Source organism: Eubalaena glacialis, chromosome 2 (genome assembly GCF_028564815.1).
Source record: "Eubalaena glacialis isolate mEubGla1 chromosome 2, mEubGla1.1.hap2.+ XY, whole genome shotgun sequence".
Lineage (NCBI taxonomy): Eukaryota > Metazoa > Chordata > Mammalia > Artiodactyla > Balaenidae > Eubalaena > Eubalaena glacialis.
Window position 1 is genome coordinate 162,959,169 of NC_083717.1, and position 16,084 is coordinate 162,975,252.

Consider the following 16,084-nt stretch of genomic DNA (forward strand, 5'->3'; position numbering starts at 1 on the left):
GGAATCCAGGGCAGGAGCCTGAATGATGGAATTAGGGTTGGAGGAGGAAAAGAGCTTCTATGGAAGAGATTTGATACTATAGCAAGGCCTGGCCTGAAGCCCAGATCTTTTCTGTTTCTTCTGCTTCTTGGCCCTATAGGCATACTTGTGCTGGGCCCAGCCATCAGACTGACACGGGCACCGGGACAGCTCAGGGGACCTGGAGTAGAAGTGTTCCTGGGTCCTTCACTTGGCATCAGCCTGGCCTGCTTGCCTGAGGGTGGGGTCAGGGACAGAGAGGGCTGGGGGCTGAGGAGATGGCACTATGGGAAGAGCTACTTTTGTCCAGGTTGCTGGGAGCTTTTGAGGCCCAATCAGGATGTGACTCCAGGGAGACCCTTGTCACTGTTTCCTGTCTGAGGATGTCTTTCTGCCCATCCCTGGCTGGAGTGGGTTAAGTAAGACTCTATGTCTGGCTCGCTGTGGCTGAAGTGTAAGATCAGAGAGCTGGATCCCTGTCGGCACTCACACATTTAACTACCATGGGCTGGTCAATACAACAGCCATGCTAATACCTGTTTCATGGAACAATGATGACCATCACATGAGCCTGCAGATTATGGATAAAAGCAACATTATGAAAATGTATGTTCTTTTTCACAGTAAAGGAAACAATCAACAAAATGGAAAAAAAAAAAAAACAACTATGGAATGGGAGAAACGATTTACAAACCATTTATCTGATAAAGAGTTAACATCCAAAATATGTAAGGAACTCATACAACTCAATAGCAAAAAAGCAACCTGATTAAAAAATGGGCAAGGGACCTGAATAGACATATTTCTAAAGAAGAAATACAGATGGCCAACAGGTACATGAAAAGGTGTTCAGCATCACTAATCATCAGGGAAATGCAAATCAAAACCACAATGAGATAGCACTTCACACCTGTTAGGATGGCTATTCTCATTAAGACAAGAGATGAGTATTTGTGAGGATGTAGAGAAAAGGGAACCCTTGCACACTGTTGGTGGGAATGTAAATTGGTACAGTCACTATGGAATGCAGTATGGAGGTTCCTCAAAAACTTAAAAATAGAACTACCATATGATCCAGCAATTCCACTTCTGGAATATATATCCAAAGGAAATGAAATCAGTGTATTAAAGAGCTATCTGCATTCCCATGTTCATTGCAGCATTATTTACAATAGTCAAGATACGGAAACAACTGAAAGTGTCTGTTGATGGCTGAATGGAAAAAGAACATTTCATACACACATACACACACACACACACTGGAATATTATTTTACCATAAAAAAGAAGGAAATTCTGCCATTTGCAGCAACGTGGATGAACCTGGAGGACATTATGCTAAGTGAAATAAGTCAGACACAGAAAGACAAATACTGTATGATTTCACTTATCTGTGGAATCTAAAAAAGTCAAATTCATAGAACCAGACAGTAGAACAGTGGTTGCCAAGGGCTGGAAGGTGGGAGAAATGGGGAGATGTTGGTCAAAGGGTAGAAACTTTCAGTTATAAGATGAATAAGTCCTGGAGATCTACTGTACACTTAATAATACTGTATTGTATACTTGAAATTTGCCAACAGAGTAGATCTTTTTTAAAATATTTATTTTATTGATGTATAGTTGATTTACAATGTTGTGTTAATTTCTGCTGTACAGCAAAGTGATTCAGTTATACATATATGTACATTCTTTTTCATATTCTTCTCCATTATGGTTTATCACAGGATATTGAATATAGTTCCCTGCACTATACAGTAGGACCTTGTTGTTTACACATCCTACATATAATAGTTTGCATCTGCTAATCCCAAACTCCCAATCCACCCCTCTCTCATCCCCCCCCTTGGCAACCATAAGTCTGTTCTCTGTGTCTGTGAGTCTGTTTCCAACAGAGCAGATCTTAAGTGTTCTCACCACACACACACAAAAACAGTAACTCTGTGAGCTGATGGATGTATTAACTAACTTGATTGTGGTAAGCATTGCCCAATGCATGTGTATATTAAACCATCATATTGTACATCTTCAAAAAATCATATTGTATACTAAATATATACAATTTTTATTTGTCAGTCATATCTCAGGAAAGCTGGCGAAAAAACAGAAACTATCAGAAAATGTGTGTTCATTATTAGGAGTCTATCCCTGAACACAGCTGAGAGGCTGGAATTTTACAGTGTAAGAGGAGTTTTCTCTTCAATTCTGCGGGAACTTGGAGCCTTAGGTGAGTTGGCAATTGAGAGAAATTACTAGAAAAAAGGGGAGAGACTGAAAGAAAGGTCCAGCACTTTCCCAGACTGCACCTCACTCGGCAGTGTGCTGCGGTGTGACAGGTGTGGGCTTAGGATTCAGACAAAATCAAGTATCTCCATCCTGCCTTTCCCTCATTCAACACGTATCTGAGGGTCTATCATGTTGCAGGAAATGACCAGCTGGGTGACCTTAGGTAGACAATTTTTTTGAACTTCATTTTTTTCATCTGGAAAACTAAAAGTAACACACACCTCATCGGGGCTGTTTCAAAAATGAAATGAAATAGATAAGATGTAAATCATATATTCAGAACACCATCTCTGTATTTGAGCCTGTAGAGCACTAGGTCCCTGAGTTTCCACCCCGACTTACTTCCCGGTAAGATCGGGCAGCCCTGGCCCACACTTGGGCTGGGGCAGTGGATTGGCACCCAGCTTGCTTTGTCTTCTGCAGAACTATCTGCCAGGCATTCAGCACTCCCACCAACTGCAGCAGAGAATGGAAGCAGAAACGGCGTCTCCCAAGGCTGACTTAGCATGATCTGGACTGGTTAGTTGAGGGAAGCAGAAGCCACTTAAGTACCTAGTGGACCATCAAACTCATGCTGTTTGTCTCAGGGCAGTCTTTCCACCTCTCCTTAACTACCAGTAGCTAAGGTCTGTTCAGATGTCCTGTCTGCAGAAGGGATGGGCAAAGATTGCTTTCTCTTTGCTGCTGAAGGAACTTGTGCTCTATTTCTTCCACGGAAGAAACAGGAACCATCTGGGCTCACCCAGCCCTTCTCCTTGGGAAGGACTTCCTTAAAAATGATTCCAGGCATCCTGCCTTTCTACCACCTATGGCTCATCCCCAGTCCTTCATCACAAGCAGCTAAAACTGGTACTGACCTGATTAAGCAGAAGAGGAATTAATTTATTAAAAGGACATTGGCAGGGCTAAAGAACCAGGGCTGACCTGGGGTGAAGCTTCCAGGAATGCTATCCAGAACCATGCGGCAGAAGCAGCCTGACGGGGAGGCTGTTGATGCTGCCATGTGTGTGCTGCCAGGAGCCCAGCTGCCTGTGACTGTCCATGCGGCCAGTCAAATGCTGCTGGCTGCGTTGGGAACACAACCTTACTGCCACAGCTGACCCCCAAAGCAAGTCAGATGCCTCCGGTACTTACCCTTGAGAAACTGTGCATTCTCTTTCCTCATGGCTGTGCATTCTCTTTCCTCATGTTTGTCACCTGCAACTTAGTCCTGTCCTGGTGCCCCAACCAGTGAACTCCACACCACAAGCTTGTGACCCAAGTTTTCTAGCTTCCATCTGGAAAAAAACAAAACTCCTAAAGTGGGAAGTTTTCCAAGCATGAAAACATGTGTCAAAAATAACCCCCCAAAGTATGAAACGTCCACTTTGTAGGCTCTCCACGGGCTCTCATCATCTTCCTAGTCCTGTCTCTTCCCACCTGGTGGACCCAGGCCCTGGCCCCTGTGTTAAAGCTGTGCCTGAGATGTTCTGCAGGGAAACATGAGCCACGAGGGGCACAAGGGAATTCAGGTGGGCCCCTTTGGACAGTGAGAAACAAGAGGATGTTGCCTGGGCTTGGGAACCCAAGACTTGGTTATGGGAAGGGTGCCAGGGTGTGGAAGCCCTTTATTAAGCCCCTTCTTAACTAGACTCATGACGTGTTAGGCCTGGGAAGGCCTTGGAGGAGCATCTAGTGAGGATCACAAATTCAAATGCCTGAAAGGAGAAGCCAGGCAGGTAATAGTGAGCGAAGCAGGCTTAGCAAAGGACTACAGGGGATGGTTGCTCTGTAGAGAATGCCATTTTAGACATTAAAATTTTAAACTTTTAAAAAGGTGTGCCAATGTTGATAAGAGTCTGAAGGTGGTTTGCCTGGGTCAGAGTGAGGATGGGAAGTTGACTAGCAGGAGCATGAGGGAACTTTCTGGGGCGATGGAGATGTTCTGCGTCTTGCTTTGGGTGGTGGTGACTTGTATACTACATTCATCAAATTAACTTCATCAAATAAATACCTGAGATCTGTGCGTTTTGTCATATTTTAATTATACCTCACTTTTTTACTTTTACTTGGTCAAATTAATAACGTCTATCTATAAAGTGATTTGGCACTCAGGCTACCTATTTGCAAACTTCTGCTCCAATCTGACTTCTTTATCTTACAGCTGAGGCATCAGAGCCCCTGAGGGGGTAAGTGGTTTTCCCAAGTGCGCGGAAGAATCCTGACTGTCCAGAGATGGCCTGCAACTCCGCGGCCAAGAGTAGGATGACTGCAGCATGGTCCAGCCGGCTGCCTCTCCGAGCAGACTCACTTCCCTGCCTTTGGAGCGGTGCCTGCACGCAGCGATGCTAACAGAGCCTCTCCGCGGGCGGTCCCCAGGGGCAGGACAGACGTCTGCACCCGCCGGAAAGTGAGACGGTCACCTAGAGGCGCCGAGAGGAGCGGAAGTGGATGGAGCGCCAGGCCCCAGGGAGCACGGGCCAGGCGTGCAGATAAATCACGGACACTAGCTGCACTGACCGTTCGGGATTGGCACTGAGTGCCAAATGCCGACGCAGGCAGCCAAGTTCTGGGAAAAGAAATCCGATCCGGGCGCGGCAGCGGTGGTACAAAGCGAGACCCAGCAGAGCAGGCGGGGAGGGGCTGACAGCCCCGATGGAGCCTCCTCTCGGGGCGGGCGCTCGGGCACTGGCTGAAGTCTTACCTGGCCCCCGCCCTGCCCGAGAAGGGACAGGCGTCTCCGCTCTACAGGAGAGAAAACTGAGGCTCACCGCAGCTTCACGGAGTCATGTAAGGACTGAGGTGGGATTCCAAGCCCGATCATCTGCTCTCCCCCACCCAGAGCGAGCAGGGATCTGCAGGGGTGACTCCAAGCCCGTCACAAAGCAGACGTGTTCCCGGTTTCGATGTGGGCGCTGCAACCGAGCGGGAGCCCGGGGGAGAAATGGGCACGCGGGGTGGGGGTGGGGAGGTGCTGGGGCCTCGTCTCGGGGCCGGGCGACCCGCCGGGACCTTCCGGACGCACGGAGTCCGGCCCTCCCGCCGGCGACCGCACTGATTGGCGCTCGCGGCCGGCCTCCAGCCAGCTCACCTGCCCCTCCCAGCCAATCGGGGCCACCAGAATTGGGGCTGTATCAGGGAGGGGGGTGGGCGATGCTGCTGGCTGGAGGCTGAGCCTCCCTCCCCGCCGAGTTCCCGCCTGGCCCGGCGCAGCCCGCAGCCCGAGCCGCAGGCTGCGCGCCCCTCGCCAGTTGCCGCAGCGCTCCGGGCCCGGCGCGCTTTAACGCAGCAGCCCTCGGTCGGGGCCGCCCCGCGTCTCCGCCGGCTGCGACGCGCCCCGACGACGCCCGGAGGCGCCCGCCGACGCCGCCGCCCCGCAGCCTCCCGCCGCGCCCGCCCTCTCCCGGAGCTGCGCGTCCGTGCCGGCCCCGGGGAGCGGGTGGGCCCGGCTGGGGCAGCCCCGCTGAAGCAGGATGTTCACGTCCAAGTCCAACTCGGTGTCGCCCTCGCCGTCTCTGGAGCAGGCTGACTCGGACGCGCTGGACATCAGCACCAAAGTGCAGCTCTATGGTGTGCTGTGGAAGCGGCCCTTCGGGAGGCCGTCGGCCAAGTGGTCCCGACGGTGAGTGCCCCTGCCGCGCCCGGTGAGGACCGCCGGGGGAGGGAGCCAGGGCCGAAGGACCCCCTACCAAACCCTTCATTACCGTCCTACCTCTGCCTTCCTTTGTGACCTTGGCCTCGCCCCATTTCACTATACGCTGGCTCCTCCTGGAAGATGTGGATCCCAGCCTGGGCTGGGTCATCTCTGCCCGAGGCTGGTCGAGCTGGGGTGGGACCGCTGAGTTCCCTGCGGAACGGATTTAAGTCGGGTTGGGGAGAGTGGGTGTGGGCTGAAGAGATGGTGGCCGTGGTAGGAGCCCAGCTGGGTCAGATTGGGCCATACTGTGCTGCGGAGGAAGAAGCCCTGTCTCCAGCCAAAGATAGCCTCCTGGGAGCCCCACTGCGGTTCCAGAATCTTCACAACTCCCCTGCTCCAGGCTTCTAGAAGTGCGCTTAAGCTGGGACGTGGGTGTCCTACATCCCACCCCCCACTTCCGCCTACCCCCAACTGGTACATACACTGAGAGAGCTTCTGAAAGGCACCGGCCAGGAGAAGGAAGAAGGGCCTAGAAGGCTCTGTGCCCACCCCTGGAGGAGTGATGCTGGGAACCCCTCCAACTGCCCCTTGAAATGCGTATATTTCAAGGGAGATGGGGCAGAGACTGAGGAAAGTGGGGGAAAGGATGGACTGGTCCTGTTAGAAGGATGGATCCCTTGGAAGGGGTGGTTGGCAAGGTCAGAGCAGCCTGGGTCTTTCAGCATCAGCTTCCTGGTCCCAACTCAGAGGCCACACTCCCCAGACATCAGTAGCTACTTTCCACTCATAAATGAGCCTGGAAGGTATTGGAGGAAGGGGGAGTTCACAGCCCTGAATTTGCAGGAAGCTCCCAATGCTGGTTTCAGGAGCAATGGGACACGTTCTGGACAGCTTTCACCTTCAAGGCCATCTCAGTTCTGAGGTTTGCTATGGAATGGCCTAGTGAACTTAGACCCTGATCGGCCCCTCCCTGGAGGCATGATCCTGCCCAGGAAACTAGGATTGTGTCTAGATGCCCCTTCCCAACCCACACTATGAGTCTGCCCCTGAGCAGGGGGGGGGCTTCATATGTTCCCAGGAACACAGTTCACGGAGACATGGTAGTGGTTGGTTCTGATGTTCTGTTTTGATGAATAATTTAATATGTCTGCAAGACCACAGAACAAACGGAGCTGTAGATGGTGTTTCACATTTTACATACCCGGTTTTGCATACTTTTGTTAGTTCTGCTGGATTTCACTCTAGGGTTTAATGGGATGTAGGCTCCTTGAGTTCCTCCAAAGTTCAACTTATCTCTGATCCCCTGAATGGAGGCCTGGGGCAGCATGGAGAGCATCTTGTGAGGGGTTTCCAGGGCTGTGCTGTCTGAGCTGCAGTTCCCGAGCGCCAGGAGCAAGCTTGTCTCTACCAGGGCACCCGAGTGGTGGTGGGAAGGCTGCTTATAAATTTAAGAACCATTAGCAGAGTGCCCCATCACCACTTCTACCTCAGCTGCTCCAGGCAGCCCACACTCCTCCACTGGGTCTGGCTGCTGTCCTTGGTATTACCTCCGGACATCCAAGATGTCTCTTTCCAGGCATTTTCACCTGATTGCATCCCTAGTAAATGCTAGGGGTCTGCAACCCTCAGGTTCTGTCCCCTAGCCCCCCTCACCCACAGGTGTGGGGACCTGGCCCCTGCAGCCACAGTTGATTCCAGGGCTGGGAGGTGTTGGGGACAAAAGCTCCAGCTAAAAGCACAGTGATGGAGCCAGGGGGGCCTTGGAGAGCTGTAGTGCCCCCACCCCAAGAATCTCCACCAGTAACCCCTACAGCCACTCAGAAACCGTCCAATCCAAGTCAGAACAGCGTACATGCCCTGCAAAGTCAAGCCCTCCAGCCCCCTTCCAAGGAGACTGTCACTTCTGTTCCCTTCCTTTGTGGGAATTCTAGAGTTGCCACTGTGAAAAGACTCCCCTTCCCCTGAGACTCAGGAAAGAACTAACATTCCCCCTGCCCACCCTAGGCCTCTGTCCATGTTCACAGTTCTGGGAACACACCAGACACACACACACACACACACACACACACACATGATTTAGCCTTGGATCAGCAACAGCCAGCCAGAGAGGGTCTGGGATGGGGGAGGCATGATGCTAAGCTTAGCTCCCTTTCAATGCCCAGCAGGGGCCCCTGGGTCCCATTTCCCCATTTGTGAAGTGGAGTCTCTGGCCTCCAGCTAATTAGCAGCCACAGGAAGGCCTGGGAAGGGGCAGCTCAAGCCCGCCACTGCAGAGCCTTGCCATTAGGGCGATCGATTCCCTGGGAGGGGGCAGCTAAGAGGAGGGGCCCTGGAAAGGTTCCCGAGCCACATAAATAACATAAATAACGAACGAGCAGGATGGGAGCGGCTGTGGCCTCCTGGGTTCTGTAAAACCTCTTCCGCTCAGGGTCTGTTTCAGGGCTGTGCCTCCAGCTCCTGGTGCCCCAGCAGTCCTGCCCTTCCCGGGGTGGGAAGGTGCCTTTGAGCTGAAGGGTCAGCTTTTTTCCCATGAACAACAAAAAGAGAAAGGGATCAAAAACATTCCTTAGCAGAGATAAGAGGATCTGGAAGAGGTGTCTAGAGGGCAAGGTGGATGACTCTGTCCTCCCCCTAACCTGTGAGCAGTGGAGATGCGGGTGCTGAGAGACAAGGAGGAAGGGAGTAGAGCATCTCTGCCTTGGCTGGTGTCAGCCCCGTGGTAGGGCTGGTCCAGCAGACAGGCCAGCTCTCTCTCAGGGCTTCATGCTTTCCCCGGCATTCCAGTCCCTCTCCCAAATCCCCCGCAACACCTCCCAAGGCTGGAGCTCCTGATGAGGCGGGCCCAGCCCATTCCTTCCTGCAGCAGAAGCGTCTACACTCCCGTCCCTCCTCCCCCAGCCCCCCAGGTGTAAGGTGACCAGTGGGCCTTGAGCCCAGCCCAGCAGCAGCTCACTCTTGTGGAACATCGGTGGGTCCTGCCTCAGGGAGCTGAGACTCACGGTGTCCACTAAGTGCCAGGGAAACCATGGAAACAGTGGCCTAATTTCCCAAATCTCAGGCCACAACCTGCGCAGGTGTGGAAAGATGACCTGTGCAGTTGGTGGTCATCATACCAAAAAGACTTGGGGAGACTTTCTTCACACAGAGATTTGGGTCCGGGAGTTTCACCTTTGGCTCTGAGCACCGCTTCCTAAAGGTGACACTGCGATACTGAGCTGTCCCAAAGGGCTGAGGGGAAGAGCTAGCATATCACCTCCACGCACTAGGCTCTGCCTCACGCTAGTGACACTGGGATTTGGTCTCACTTTCTGGCTCACGTAGCGTTTCTCACAGCTGACTGGGAGGTGTCCCCCCAGCACAGCTGCAGCATTTCTGCTTGTTCTATCCCAGCTGGAGGGTGCCTGCAGGCCCCTCTTTTTATAATCAGCTTGTGTTCTCCGAACTTCTTTTAGAAGGACGGCATTTGGTGGTAGGCAGTGGCTAGGTGGCAGCTGAGGGATCTCCCCAGATCCCTCTGTCCATCGCACCCTGCCCCTTCTGAGGTGGTGGCATCGAGGTCACTGAGTCCTTAGCTTGAGGAGATGGGTACACTCTCCGGATCGCAGCACAGCTGTAAGATGAAATTAACACCTATTATTTCAGGCTTCACTGCGATCCTGTGATGATTCGCCTGCACCAAAGTTAAATGAGTTGGTTGTGCAAACAAGACACACTTCTTCCTCTCCCCGTGCTCCCAAGGAGCTGGCATTAGAGGCTGTTGATGGCCTGTTTGAAAATGGGGGCCAGAACTCAAGCAAGAACCCTTTCAGGCAATTCAACTTCCTTATGTCCAAGACTTGGAAATACAAAACCGTTTCTTTTGAGAGCAGCTGTGGCCATGGTGGCAGGTGAACCCATGCTTAGAGGCAGGACCTCTGAGTTCAGTCCCAGCTCTGCCGGTGACCAGCCGCGTGACTCAGGCCGAGGCATGGCTGTGTCACATCTCACTGGCTGGCAGTGTCTCATCCACAGAATGGAAATGGATCAAATTGTGGCTTTTAAACTCTGTTCCATGGTGATTCTACAAGTGCCTCGACTCTACCACAGGGGGGTGGGGAGAGAAGGTGGGGCTCCAAGGCTCCCTCCCACTTCACCCAGTGCCTCTGCACTGTTATCTGCTTGACCTAGTAAGCTTGTCTTTGCTATGTTGTTTGAAGAATCCTGCTCACATTTTTTGGAGCCCCTTGGACTTGATGATCTCTGCATAAACCCTAACTTGTCATCACCCATGTATCAGTACTTCACAGGCAGGATTCCTCCTGTCCTGTCATCTCAGACCTAGAGCCAGGCAAGTGGCAGAGGCCAAGATGAGCATCCCCTGAGCATAGAAGGCCACCCGGACAGAATGAAAAGGGACACGCACTGAGGGCTGTGTCATTTCTACCTTCCTTCTGCCACCTCTGAAAGGGACACTTCTGATAAGCTGTCCTTCCCTGGCTCTAGGGTTTACCTGGCTTCAAACCCCACACCCCCGTTCTCAGTGCCTGAGGGGCTCAGGGATGGGGGAGCCTGTGTGCTAGTTCTGTTCTGGACGTTTGTGCCCAGGGAAGAAGGGGCAGCCAGGCTGGGTATCCCGCCTTCCCGTGAAATGTAACCCTTGGGCAGCTCGCATGTCCGCTGGGCTCTGGCTGCCCTCTTGAGAGTGAGATGTCTGGCCCAAGGTCTCGTCCCACAGGAAGACTTGAGGAAGTGTAAAGCCTGCACGGGGTTTCTGCTAATCCCCGAGGGGCTCTAAACTCTTGTTTCCTTGTCTGTGGATGAATTGGCTGACCAGTGTAGATGCTTCTTGTTGCACTAGCAGATATGGACCCCGGCTCGTTCCTCCCTCTTCACGCCCATCCCCCCCGTCACACAGATGCACCAGCCTCCACACAAGGTCTTTGGGGGTCTAGTAGACTGTGCTGAGGGGAAGGTTTGGCAAAGAGCAGGGTGGAGGAGGCATTTAAATCCCAGAGGTGCAAGCACCTAGTTGAGGGTCAGCTCCCTAGTTTCTCGAGCTTTCCAGGCACCGCATCTCACTACCATCAGAGCTGGGATTGTTCACTGCTGTCTCTTGACCCTGTAGGACCCGGGCTCTTGCATCTTCCCTGCATCCTCTCTCCTCTGCATTCTCCCATCACCCCTCCTCCCCACCGCCCTCCAGGATTTCCCCCAACTCCAAGTTTCTCTCACTCTGTGATGCAAAGCCCTTTCCAGCCCGTATGCCCACACTTGGCTTTTGCATCTCCAAACATTAAGGAGCTCGGCAGAGTAGATGGGCCTTTCTTTGCCAGGACCCACCCAGCCTAGAAGGTACCTGTGGGTCTAAGTAACATTTTTTCCCTCACTTCCAGCTGGATCGACTGTGAGGCCTATGTTAGCTATCAAGCTCTGCTTGAGCCCTTGTCACCTTCAGAGCACTGAGGAGGGGAGTAAAGGTGGAGGCATAGCTTAGGAAAGTTCACTAGTTCAGCTTGGATTGCACCTGTGTCCACCCTGTCACCTAAGCTAGTGTCCTGGCCCTCATGTCATCCCAGACTCTGCTCTCCCCACTCTTGTCTATTCAACAAGCCCTGCTGATTCCTATCAGCAATAACCAATAACTCTGTTATAACCAATAACTCTAATCTGCGCCTTTGCCCGGGTGTGGAGCCCTCAAAGCCACCGTCTCCATGTCTACAACTGCAATTTGACCTCACAAGTGCCCTGTTTGAAACCCACTGGCAGCTCCCCTCATCTGCAAGAAGCAGCCCCACCTTCTCACAAGGACCACACGCCCCACCCTGGTCTGGTCCCCACTTCTCTCTTTGACCTCGACTCACCCCATACTCTCCCTCCCCCCACACCACTGCCCACCCCTTTGGCACTTACCTGCCAGTAATGCCAGACATATTCCGATAACCTCGAACACACTGTTCGTTGCATCTGCTGTTCCTTCTGTCTGGAATGCATCTCCCCTTTCCTCTTCTCAGTTTCCTAGACACTCCTATTCATTCTTCCAAACCCTGCTCAGTTGTCACCTCCTCTCACTTGCCACTCCCTTGGCTGGACACCCAAACCATTTGTTCCTCACTGGTCTGTACTCTTCCGGTGTCTCATACAAACTTACAATGTCACAGGGTACCCTGGTGCTTTGTAATGATCCCAGCTCCCCACTTACCAGCTGTGTAACCTGGGGTATGTTACTTAACCTCTCTGTTCTCCACTTACCTCATCTAGCTCACGTGAGGAGTGAGTAGTTAACAAACATTCTGATGTTACTAAAACAGTGCCTGGCACAAACGAGGAGCTTGATTAGCATTGAGTAGTTCTCAAATTATTGATTTATACAACTCTCGCTCCTGCATTTGCTCCCTGAGGGCAGGAAATCATCAAGCCCCAGGGCCCAGGCTGTACCAGGTGATTCATTCACGCTGACCTGAGCCGGCCAGGAGCTTACAGTCGCTTTGCAGAGAGAAGCTCTAAGAAGACAAACAACAATGCCAGGTCTGAAGCGATGAGGAGAGACAAGTGCAGTGATGAGGGGGCCAGGCATCAGAGAGCACAGCAGTTGAGAACCTGAGGTCTGTCAGCATGTTACCCAACCAGGTTTGTTTGCCCGACGCACAGCAAGCCAAGCACTGAGCCACCCAGGTTTACAGCAGAGAAGTTTTATTCACAAGGCAGCCAAGTGAGGAGATGGGAGAATAAATCTCAAATTCGTCTCCCCGAAGGCGAGGAGCTTGGGGTATTTATGGTATAAACAAGCAAGGTGGTCTGAGGCGTGGGGAGAGGTGATTGGAGGGAAGGAGGTGAGGGAATTGGTGTTCTGCGCAGGCGTATCTGAGTTACAGACTTCTTCATGGGACGCATGTGCAAATTCCAGGTGAGTTTGGTATGAACCGCGGGGGAATTTGGGGCTGTGACGTCAAAAGGTCACCTATGGGACAAGCAAGTCTATTCTGTGCAGACTGGGATCCGCTGGGTTGGTTTCAGCAGGTTTTGTTGTGTTACAAGCAGAGGGGTTTTAAAGAAGCCGTTCCCTTATCTGCTGTTCTGTAAGACAAGCTCAAGAGTTTGTTAGTCACCAGTTTCTGTTATGGGTTTTTAACCCTATGGGGCATCCAATTCCTCAATCTTGAGGGAAGAGGCCTACTTTCTGCTGTTAAGGGGCGAAGGCCTACAGAGGATTTGAGGAATGGAATTGTTTTGCATTTGATTGCAAATATGGGACCAAGGCTTTGGGTCTGGGTCTTGTCTTTTTTTTTTTTTTTGGCGGGGGTGGGGTGGGGTGGTGGTCTGGGTCTTTATGTTGAGTGATCATCCTATGGATTAGAACTTGGGGCTTAAGGATGCGTGGCAAAGAGCAAGTACAGAGTTTTAGCAAGAAGGAGTATAAGTCCTAGCAAGCACACAAAAAATGACGGTTTAAGTAATCCCTCAAATATAGACCTTATTCCTGATGGGATCCATAAGAAGATATTTCCCAAGAGATCGAATCCAGGTCCTCTTGATGACCCTTGTTGGAGCCAAGTTGTCTAATTTTCTCTCAGTAGGTTTTAACTTCCAATGTGGTATTAATATATATATAACAGGAGCTACTAGCCACTACACAGATGCCCCTTTCTCTGCTGCAAACCTCGGCCTCTGTGCGTCAGGCAAACGAACCTGGTTCAGTAACAGGCAGACAGAGCTGAGTTCCCAATTTGCCCTTTGCTAGTTGCTGAATCTTTCTGTGCCTCAGTTTCCTCACCAGTGAAATGGAAAAACAAACACCCCCATCTCTTAGAATTGTTATGAGAGATTTAAATGAGATAATGTCAATAAAACACTTAGAAAAATGAGTGTCTTGGTACCTCATAAATGCTCCTTAATCTAGAGGTGAGAATACTTAAATTCTATAAAACCAGAGAGAAGAGGCAGCCAGGGTAGACACTGACCCCCCAGACACAGACTCACGCACACTCTCTGGGCTTCACCACAGCACAGTGGGCTGGACAGGGAGGCCCTGAGGGCTAGGGCTGGAGACAAAGCTTCACCCAAGACTCAAGTTGGCCTGGATAGAGGGGTGGGCCTTGGACAGGAGGGAGGGGCAAATGCAGGAGAGTGCTGTGTGTTTGGAGCACAGCGAGCTGGCCAGCTGGGCTGGAGCCAAGAGCTCCCGCCAGTAGGAGCTTTTGTGAGCACAAATGGGAAAGGAGGTCAGGGGAGGCTGCGGCAGACATTGAACCTAATAATAATAAGTAAAATAGTAGTAATAAAAGTAAACACTTAAGGAATATTTACCATGTGTCTCACAATGTTTGAAGTCTTTATGTGAACAAACTCATTTCATTATCCCGACAACTCTAAGAGATGTACGTACTATTATTATCCTCGAGTTACTCTGGGGGACCTGAGACCTAGAGAGATCAGGGGACTTGCCCTGGTCACACTGCTGGTAAGTGGCAGAGCTCTGACCCTTGGCTACCCCAGCCTTAACACCTACTGCCTTTGGCCCATCTGTTTCCTGCCCAGGTGCTGGCACGAAGACCAGGGAAGCTCCCAAGACAGTGTGGTGTGGGTGTAGAAGCAGGGGCTGTTGTCTTTGGGTTCCAGTCCCAGCTCCACCTCTGCCCTGGCTGTGTGACCTTGCATGTGTTACTTCACCTCTAAGCCTCAGTTTCCTCATCTGTAAAATGGGAACAAAAAGCCCTACCTTCCAGGATTGTTAGATGGATCAAATACTGATATGTACGTTCTACATGGAAGCCAGTACATGAGAACAGCTAAGTAATCAGTGACTATCTCTGGCCCTTACTCAGCCACCCCAACTCTGCAGGGCCCAGAAGGAGGCGGCCCCTGGCTTGCAGTCAGAATGAGAGGCCTGGGAGTAAGGGGACTTCGGAGAAAGGGGCAGGAAGAGGAAGTGTCCTTCTGTGCAGGGGCACTCAGGCCCTGGGTCCCCACCTGCTGAGGTGAAGCTGAGAGTCATCTGCTGGAGCAGCGGGCAGGCACTGAGGCGGGGTTATAAGCAAAGCCAGCCCTTTGGGTCCTCGAAGTGTGCTTGCCAAATATGCCCTTTCTTGGGCCATCCTCTTCCTTGCCATCCAGGGAGTCGCCCTCCTCCTCCAGGTCCGTGCCGGCTCCCCTCCCTGTGACCCTCACCCGTACCCAAACCAAACCGAGAGCAGCTACAACAGGGCCAGTCTTGGCATGCGTGGCGCATGGGCCCTTCACAACCCCTGCAGCCACGGGGGCCCTGAGGCCTGCTGAAGTCTGGCTGGCGTGGAACAAAGGCTACCCTGGACATCTGTCTTCCCCTGCCTCTCTGTGCCCTCCTTCAGAGGGCAAGGGGAGGAGGGCCGTGACATCTGGGGACACATCCTGTGTGGCAGACAAGTGCAGAGGACTTTATGTGCCTTTATCCACCGGATCCTTTCTTGCCCCTCTTGTGGCCACTAATGGATCCCCGTGCCTCCCCCCCTCCCCGACACACCCCACCAACAATCTGTTCTCAGCCCAGCAGCCAGGCTGAACCTTTTGCAGTGTGAGTCAGATCATGTCACCCCTCTCAAAACCCTCAGTGGCTGTCCCTCTTAGAGGAAAAACCAGCCTCTAACAACTAGCAGTCTGACTTTCAGCAGGTTGTGTCACCTTTCTGCTTCATTTCTGCCCATAGAAATGCAGACACCTGCCTCATAGGATAATAGTATTAAATGAATTAAGAGGTAACTGCTTGGAATAAGGCATGGCTTGGGATAAGTGCTAAGTAAACATTAGCTTTATCATTAATGTTATTACAGTAACCAACAGGCTCTTACACAATCTGCTTTCTACCTGGGTCCCTCTGCTGCAGCCATGCTGCAGCCTCAGTTCCTTCCAGAGCCAGGCACACTTCCGACCCCAGGGCCTTTGCACCCGCAGTTCCTCTGCCTGGAACACTAACCTCTCCGCAAATATTACCTTCAGCTCTTCCTGACCATTCTGTTTAATATCAAAACCTCCTTGACTCACCCCTCACCCCGTGACTTACCCTGCTTTATTTTCCTCCATAGCATTTATCGACGTCTAGTACATGGCATTTCTTTCTTACTTATTTACCATCTGCCTTCCCGCTACACACACTCACTCAAGTATAATCTCTATGGGGACAGATATTTGCATGTCTCTTGTCCACAACTCTATCCCC

The 16,084-nt window shown here is 51.8% G+C and overlaps 1 protein-coding gene across 1 annotated transcript in view; it reads left to right on the forward strand.

The window, feature by feature from the left end:
- Positions 1-5,732: 5,732 nt before the first annotated feature.
- The window catches only part of PLEKHD1 (pleckstrin homology and coiled-coil domain containing D1), a 29,174-nt gene continuing 18,822 nt past the window's right edge, over positions 5,733-16,084 (forward strand). The window contains exon 1 of the mRNA XM_061182694.1: positions 5,733-5,901. Within this exon, the coding sequence (XP_061038677.1) occupies positions 5,753-5,901 (149 nt within the window). The 5' untranslated portion in view covers positions 5,733-5,752. The remainder of the gene's footprint in view (positions 5,902-16,084) is intronic.